An 8,846-nucleotide genomic window follows, 5' to 3' on the forward strand; every position below is an offset into this window, starting at 1 on the left:
TTTACTGGATTTAATGGAGTAACCAAATTCGTTAATTAGAAGGGGTGTCCACAAACTTTTGGCCATATAGGGTATAAGTGCATAGTTGGCGCTTCGTGTGCTTATTCAAATGATGGTTTGTGTGTACTGTATTGATACAAAAACACAAATTTTTAAAAGAGTTTTGCAAGAATTGTTTGCTTTTGCAAGAGATGTATGTTTTTCTGGTTTGGTGTAAGATTTTGTGGTTAGCGTGTAGAGTTTTGCAAAAATTGCCTATAGATTTAAAGATAGTGCCTAAGCAATCAGAAAAAAACTGTAAAAGAGTCTCCTGTGACCACTTATGTTCGGATTTCGAAGGGAGGGACTCTGATTTCATGACGACATACATGAATCATTATGTTACTGTGTTACTGCATGATATTAAAGCAAATAAATATAAAATAAAGCACACACACACAAAAAACAATGTTTCAGTGCAATGTTTCTCCCAGATGCAGCTGAAATTTAATTTAACCACAAACGCAACATTTCGAGCAGAATTATCTGTTATTTTAGTGGATTTCCTGAATTAATCTGAGCTTCAAATGTGTGTGCTTCTCATCTGTGTCGTTGCATGTTGATATCAGGCACACTGAAGAACATCCATGAAGTTCTCCTGCGCGTGTATATATATATATATATATATACACACACGTTTTTTCAAATTTTTCAATCAGATGGTTATTTCCTTTTAAAGCCACAAGTAACCAGCAAAGTTAAAACTCTTGTATTAGCGCAGTGGTTCATGGACAGGTGAGGGTGGTGCACTTCAATCTTCAAATGCACAGTTGTTCCTGAAAGATTACATCTTTAGCTTCTGACATTTTCAAAATACAGATAAAAAAGAAAAAGATATGACCCCATAGAATATGACCCTGTCACACTCTTAGATTTCTTTGATGTTTAAGTGAGAGGGAGAGAAAAAAAAAAGTAGGAATGTTGCTATACTTGTTTTTGTGCAGTGGAAAGAAGGAACAAGGAAAATAATAAGAATTCAGTCATGTAAATTTCTTTCCAGTAACATCTTTTGCTTTTACTCTAAATCTTACTGGACTTCGGCTGAGTAGAAATGATGCAGCAAATAATCTATAGCTCAAGGGACTAAAGATAATTATTTAATTAAAAGATGATGTGGAAATGATTCAGAATTTAAAGACATAGTATACATGTTGAGAATTATTAATAATGTACATCAATACAAATATATTTTAGAGCATCATTGGCATCCTATTATCATTACAGCTTATAAAAGTATCGTATAAATCACTGATAACTGTTAGTAGAAATACTGTACTAATGCTTAGCTGATTCCATGCAAGAAAAGTATAAAAAGAAATAAAACATTATTTAATAATTATTTGTGGTCAATATTAAGACTTGTCCTGACAGGATGACAAGATTAAGACATGTTGTTGTATGTCTCAAGTTCAGTATCAAAATTTAGCTTGATCTTGACTAATCACTTCAATTCCATGAGCCACTAGTGCCTCAGACAAGTGACTAAGGAATGCAGAGTCTGGATACCCATTCCTGCAAACACACAATTAAATGTTTATTAATACCCATGCAGTTTACATTGACAATACAAACATTGGGATAAATAGTAAAGATGCATGTGTTACTAGTCATGAGGTTGAGTAAATGAAAACAGACATTTCATTTTTGGGTGAACAATTGCTTTAATGCTCTCTCAAATATAAATAATCACACTATTGTAATTATGCCACCAGCCATGGAATAATTGTCATTTTAGGCTTAGCATTGTTCATCCAAACATCTGGACTCACCTGCTCTTCCCTCCCTCCATCCTGGTCTTGTGAGGGATCTTGCCCCAGGTCACTTTTGCACCTCCACCATTGTCCTTGTTGCTTGGACTGACAATAAAGGTTAGCCCTTGATGAAATGCCTTTTCCAAACAAAGCAATAAACTCCGCCCCTTTGGGTTGAGTGGCAGGTAAGCCTCAAACAGACCACCCTGGAATGGTGACCCTGGACATGGATCCTTATCCTAGAAAATATGTGTAAAGCAAGGAAATTCTAAGTTGATATTTGAAAACTCCACATAAGCTGTTTGAAATGCTCCAGTAAACTGTATTTAAGCTATTACCCCCTGTATGCCATCAGGTATGCAGTATGTGATCTTGGCTGTTGTGTGTCGGGAATACCCTGTAAGGCTCGAAGGCATCTCAGAACATGTCATAGTGCCTTGGATACCCTTTTGTTCTTTGCCGTCTTCTTTTCCTAAATGCTTCTCTTGAGCCTGATATCCATGCATCTGATTTTGTAGTACATCCTTTGAGCCATAACTGAGCACTGGATCCTCCAACACCTTCTTCTGAGAGTAAATCTCTTCTTTTCCACACACTCTGCAGTGTGAATGCAGTGGAAGGCAGATAGGGCACAGGATGACACCACAATTGGTCCGTTTAACATCTGTTCCACTCGCTCCACAAACGCAATGCTCTGAAGGGTATTTGGACAGCAGGTTGGCCTGTTTCAAAGTCATGGAGGTATCTTTTTTCTCATGTGCCTTGAGTGTTAAAGAAGTTTGCCCATCATTTTTTAGCCCTGTTTGTTCTTCGCTGGCATCTGTTGATTGGCTAAATGAGTTTGTGTTGCTAAATTCATCCATCATAGATCTAGGTTTCTCCAACTTTTCCAATGCTGTTGATTTTTGTTTTATCAATTGCCCCCCACTTTTGCATTTGGTCTGATTGCCGTTAGAAAGAGCCATTTGATTTGTTTCCTGAAAAGAAAGCTCCTTTTCACTTTGAGCAGACTTAGACTGATTGATTTTGGTTGACTTGCTCATTTGGACTTCAGTTGTATTCGAAGATGCATTGGTTGCTCCTAGATCTACACCCTGCTGTGGATGGAAGGTCTTCATCTGTGGTATTAAATTTGACTCATTGCCAGGGAATATATCTTTAAATATTCCACTGACTTGGGAGCAGAGCAATTTTGGACCAAGCAGGAGAACCCTGTCCTTCAAGGGGTGCAAGACAACTTTACGAAAGCATGAGCGCACATTCGAACAGCAGGCCTCAAACAATTTATCTTTTTCAACCACACCAAGCTCTGTCAAACACAACTCCTGAACACAAAAGTCAGTGGCTACCATAGCCACAAGATTCAGCAGCTGCCTATGACATTCCTCAACCTCAGAGGACTCTGAGCCCTTCAGTATCACACTCACGTTACTTCTGCCAGCTTGTTTCTCAGATATTTCCAAATCAGATTTCATGCTGTCCAGCTGGTTGCAGTAGGCCTCCTTCATGTAGCTCCACATTACTGAAGACACAGAAAGTTCTGCTTCTACTGTAGAAATAAGAGAATCTTCACTCAGGCTATTGGATCTTATTCTTTGATGAACATGGGCATTAATCATTGACCCAGCAGTTATCTGGTTCTCCTGCATCTGTTCTTTTAGGTAGGGCTGACCAGAGAAACTATTGGACCTCCTTAAAGAGGATATGGAAGTGGGCACTGATATTGTTGCAGAGGGGGCAGCGTTCACAATTGTGTTTGATGCGGTTTTGACTCCTGTTTTCAAGGTTGAAGTGAATCCAGTGGAAGTATTTGGTTTGGCCTTAGATGTGTTGGAGGTGGTACCATATGCATTCACAAAGGATAGCGGGTCTAGATTTCTAAACAAGACATCTTCCCCTGTACAGCTTGGTCCTGTCATCTTGAATGCTTCAGTTCCTTCCCCAGTCATTTCATTACTTAGAGTGCCTACAGTGCCAAGTATAGACTTTGAAGGTGGTGTTGACTGAGAGTTTGTGGCTAAAGTTAGCATGTCCATTTTAGCAGCAATGCCCACTGGGTCTCCACCCAACCCTGAGCTCTTAAACCGTGCTGCTAGTTTGTATTCTTTTCCACCTTCCCTTTTTCCTTCACTACTAGTGCCAATCAATTTAGGGATCATTGAAGAATTCACTTCACTTATCCTCTTAGCCTGTTGTCCTCTCTCTAAGTATTCAGGGGATGAAGAACTGGAAGAGGATGGTGGCATTGCTGTCGAGCTCCCCACAACACCCTCCTCCACCCTAAGCATTAGCATTTGTTTGGCCTGAGATACCTCACTTCTCTCTCCCACTATATAAATGTTGTCCTGGTCATAACTAAGTAGAACATTAGGCAGCACTGACTGCACATTTTTTAATGCTGCAGTCAGTCCCCCTGGCAGGTATATGGCACTCCTTTGTAGCTTGTCTTTCCTCAGGCAACTCTCTTGCTGCTGATAAAGCTGCCTCAGCTCCTTATGGGCTTGTCGCATGTTCTGTTTATCCCCTAAACCTGTTGGGACCTCTGATTGCAGGTACAGGGTGGTGACCCCCTCAGATGTAACATGGACCACTTGTACTCCATGATTATGCAGTATTCGCCTGTATTCTTTGTTGTTCTGCAGGTACGCAAACACATCAGCTTCCATGATAAGCGAAATATCTTCCAAATCAGTTGCAAATGCCCCCTGCTCCATTTTGCTTTTCTCTGTCCAAACAGTGTGTCTCTCAAGTTGGGTGAGAGCCTCTGTGCTATCTTGAGGTTCATAATGCTCTTGTCCTAATCCCACCATGGGCACAGAGCTGAGGTCTCCCGTATGAAGGCCTGGTGACTGGTGTGCAAAGCTGGTCCGAATTTGATGCTTTTGACTCCCGTGGTCTTCCCTCTTCTCTGGAGCTTGCCTGCTGTTTCCACTAAAATCAGGATTTTCTGCCCTTAAGAGGTGATAATTGGGAGTTAAGAACTTTTTCATATAAGACAAGGCACCCTGAACCTCAGAGTAGATGCCTTGAAAGGTGCAGGTTTGCTGTAATAGGCCAGGTTGCATATGTAGGCCTGGAAATTTACATTGTAGTACATTTAGAGTCTCTGTACCCTGAGGAAGCTGACTGCAATCAATGGTCACAGTCATATCAAGGATCACCTAAAAGAAGACAAGAGCATCAGCTGAGTGACTGTGACAGATCAGAGTAACTATGGTACATATGAACTACATATAAAATGAATTAACCACTAAGAAAAGCCTTCATCTGCAAAAATCAAAGGACAATGCATCTACGTGTATTTCCTCAGTTAATTAGGGATGACTTCAAGGACTTTAACACTAAAACTTATAATTCATACAAAATAATTTTGTTTAACCATTGACCCACAACACTTACTTAGTTTACTAATTTTAACCACTAATAGTTCTAAACATAAATAACTTATATTGGCATTATATTAATTAATTTTCTGTTATAGCATAATTTCCTGTTGTAAAAAGTGCCATACAAATAAATTTGACTTGACATACCTTTAATTAGTGACATAATACAAACTGAATACTAGACTAGATAAGATTTGGGATGTTGAACTTGCATTACAAAAAAGTAACATATATAATACAGTGCTTGTTTATACAGTGAGCAAACCTTATTCAAGCTCAAGAGCTCTTGGCTTGGGAGACTCAACGACAGTTCATACTCTCTGCCATCCAGCTGTAAAATGTGAGGATGATGACGAAGTACACTTTGGACCACTAAATGAAACCACAGAAAGAGAATCAATCAAAGTTCAGAGGCAAAAAACTGGCTCAGCAGTTTAAACACTTACAAACACGATGTTCACACATACAAATGCACATGGATGCTAATTTATGATAATTCAATCAGTAAAACTTTACAATGAGGTTCTATACACTAAAATTAGTTAATTCAATGGATATTATGAACAAATAATGAACAATAATTTTGGTAAATCTTAATTTATAATTAGTTCAGTCGTGTTAATCTATTGTCCATTGTTAGTTCATAATGCACTGACAATGACAAATATTATCATTTACAACTTTTAATGTTAAAAATGTATTAGTAGAGATATTCTAGATCTCACTCTCAGTATTTGCCTCACTTTCTGTCTGTCTCACCAAAGACCTTGACACTCACTTATTTGAATCTGCAGCAAGACACACACTCAAGCCCAGTGAAAACTCAGTCACTTTTAATCAGGCTTGACAGGACATAAAGAATACCCCCCACCCCAACACACTCATTCGTACACAAACACTTTATCAGAAAACTGACTACACAACTAATATACTGTGGCCTTGCCAGATTAATCAGTTTGCAAGAGCCAGAGACTTCATTAGGTATATGCCTGCCGCCTGGCTGCCTATCGATGCATTTTGGATTTTACAAACTACTTTGACAATGACGTATAAATGCACTGTAATTGAATGCATATTATAGCAAAATGCTATTGCATTGGTCTTGTCGTGGAGCTTGAAGGCTAGGAAGTGGGGTCCATAGAATCAAATGGAGTGCTGGCAAAGAGAAAGCCACATTTCAAACAAAATTATTAAGGATTTTCTCCAAAAAGTAATGAACTGAAGAAGGCTGCTACACCAGTCTCACAAAGTTAGGGAAACAGCAACATATCGCCAGGAACTATTTAGCTTGAGACGAAGCACTTGTTTTAAAATGAGTTGGAGAAATTGGAACACCCGATATGGCGGATGTAGAAAAGGAAGTCCCGCATTACAGGTAAAACAGCCAATCACCTTTAAGATACAGGCATTACCTGTCAGTCAACTTGAGAATGCGCACACACATTAGCTTGATCAGCCAGTAAAAAAAACATTTTTTTAGCAGCCGAGTGGACTGACTTGCCTTGAAAGGGACTTTGATATTGTTCTGTCCAATCAAGGATCTTTTAATATTTGTTTCTTTTCCTATTCATTTCTATATATATATATATATATATATATATATAATTTATTTATTTATTTTTTTTATATCATGAATTACAAAATAATATTTTTTTTTTTTGCATATAGGCTTTCTGAATCTTTTCCTGGCTGGTTTATGGATGTCTTTAAGAAACTGCAAATAATGTTCAGCAAAATAAGACTTTCAAATAGGACTGTGCATTATTAAGTTATTGTTTTTTGTATAGACAACTCATGTTGATATTAAAGGGATAATTCACCAAAAATTTAAATTCTCTCATCACTTATTCACCCTCATGCCATCCCAGATGTGTATGAATTTCTTTCTTCTGCAGAACACAAACTAAGGTTTTTAGAAGAATATCTCAGCTCTGTAGGTCCATACAATGCAAGTGAATGGTAGCCAGAATTCTGATGCTCAAAAAAAGCATATAAAGGCAGCATTAAAATAATCCATAAAATTCCAGTAGTTTAATCCATGTCTTCTGAAGTGAAATAATAGGTGTGGATGAGAAACAGATCAATATTTAAGTCCTTTTTTACATTAAATCCCCACTTTCACAATCTTCTTCTTTAGTTTTTTATTTTTTTTTTTTTTTTTGGTGATTCGCATTATTTGTGCATATTGCCCCCTACTGGTTGGGGCTGGTCAAAGGTGCAAGTTTAAAGTAAAAAAAAAGACTAAATATTGATCATTTCCTCACCCACACCTTTCATATCACTTCTGAAAACATTAATTAAACAACTAGAGTTGTATGAATTACTTTTAGGATGCCTTTTTGGACCTTCAAAATTTTGGCCACCATTCACTTGTATTATGAGGACCTACAGAGCTGAAATATTCTTCTAAAAATCTTCTTTTGTGTTCTGCATTAGAAAGAAAGTCAGGATGGCATGAGGGTGAGTAAATGATGAGAGAATTTACAAGCTGTGTCGCCGGGCCACTTTTTATCATTACATTACAGATGCTCTCTACAGATGCGTATAGTTTCTACTGATAGCAGACACCCTAACATAATTAGGTATCTCTCTCTCTCTGTTTTTTCTTTCTTTGCTTCGAGGATGACTTAGCCGATTTAAACAATGGCGCAGTTTATTCCACTATGTCCAAGATGTTTTAACAATACCAGTCAATATCAATATTCACTCACCTCTTCTATTTGTTAATTTGATGTTTAATATTACCGGTTATAATAACTCTCTCTCTCACACACACACACACACACACGCAAACTCTCTGACCTCTGCTCTCCTCAAATGTGATGAGGGCACACACAGGTGTGGCATTGGTGACACTGACTGACGTGACCTCTCCTCCTCCGTTTCTCGCGCGTAGGAAGTATATCAGTAGTTTGTCCCGGAGCCTTTCACGATCCACGTCTGTTGGCAAACCGTGAACGTACACCGCACGGCCTTCCTCTGCCATCTTTCAGGACTGGCACCTATAGACACTGATGTCAACACGAGTGGTTAAGGGTGGTTTAAGTATGTTAATAATGCGCAATCGCGCAACCTATTTGAGAAGACATGTACCCAGTTATCTTTTCCAGCACTGTGAGCCAAAACCTTCTCATAATAATCAAGAAAAATGCATAAAAATCGCTGTCCTGTCCAGCGTTTGTGCATGTCGCAGCACAAGCATACAGGAAGTGTAACTAACAACGGAGCTCGTGAGCAGCGACGCGATTACACTTGTCGTTTCAAGAAGAACAGTGATTATAATGCAACTCTTCACCTTTTGGTCTCGATATCTACACTGGCGCCGCTTTATCGCTTTTCAAAGAGGTGCATTTTCCTTTAGAGATAACAGTCTCTTTCCAGCGTCGACATTGCAATAAAAGTGAAAGTGAGGGAATCTGGGCTTTTCGAGAAGTGCTTATGACTTCAGCAACATTCAAACAGGGACATCTGGAGTAAAACGTGTGCGCATGTTAATTTACCATGCTTTGGGCGTTTGAAGACCTCAGAAAATCAACTTAAAAAAAAAAAAAAAAAAAAGATGTCGTTTTTACACTACTTGTCAGTTATACACTTGACTTAATTTTGTAATTCATTCTCTTTAAAAACGTTGTATACAATGGCTTATGTTTAAATGCATGAAATTAGTTTT

At 38.4% G+C, this 8,846-nt stretch overlaps 1 protein-coding gene across 3 annotated transcripts; it reads right to left on the bottom strand.

Annotated features, from left to right (window-relative positions):
• Positions 1–482: 482 nt before the first annotated feature.
• On the bottom strand, positions 483–8,620 carry LOC127450705 (uncharacterized). Of its 3 annotated transcripts, none has more exons than XM_051714993.1 (6): positions 8,472–8,620; positions 7,979–8,187; positions 5,442–5,548; positions 2,129–4,951; positions 1,809–2,029; positions 483–1,551 (listed from the first exon to the last, which is right to left on the bottom strand). In XM_051714993.1, exons 2-6 carry the CDS (start codon positions 8,160–8,162, stop codon positions 1,455–1,457), a joined length of 3,432 nt encoding a protein of 1,143 aa, XP_051570953.1. In that variant the 5' UTR covers positions 8,163–8,187; positions 8,472–8,620; the 3' UTR covers positions 483–1,454. The 3 variants fall into 3 exon arrangements, with proteins under 3 accessions (XP_051570953.1, XP_051570952.1, XP_051570954.1); XM_051714992.1 differs by having other exon boundaries at positions 8,270–8,595; XM_051714994.1 differs by having other exon boundaries at positions 7,979–8,595.
• Between the last annotated feature and the right edge of the window lie 226 nt (positions 8,621–8,846).

This window comes from Myxocyprinus asiaticus, chromosome 13 (genome assembly GCF_019703515.2).
Source record: "Myxocyprinus asiaticus isolate MX2 ecotype Aquarium Trade chromosome 13, UBuf_Myxa_2, whole genome shotgun sequence".
Classification (NCBI taxonomy): Eukaryota; Metazoa; Chordata; class Actinopteri; order Cypriniformes; family Catostomidae; genus Myxocyprinus; species Myxocyprinus asiaticus.

What these genes read in the sequence shown, in the direction of transcription:
- LOC127450705 (XM_051714993.1), bottom strand. Translation starts at nt 8,162, where the DNA reads ATGGCAGAGGAAGGCCGTGCGGTGTACGTTCACGGTTTGCCAACAGAC. An exon ending in CACATTTGAGGAGAGCAGAG is followed by an intron (nt 5,549 to 7,978) that starts GTCAGAGAGTTT and finishes GGTTTCATTTAG; the next exon opens with TGGTCCAAAGTGTACTTCGT. An exon ending in AGCTCTTGAGCTTGAATAAG is followed by an intron (nt 4,952 to 5,441) that starts GTTTGCTCACTG and finishes GTCTTCTTTTAG; the next exon opens with GTGATCCTTGATATGACTGT.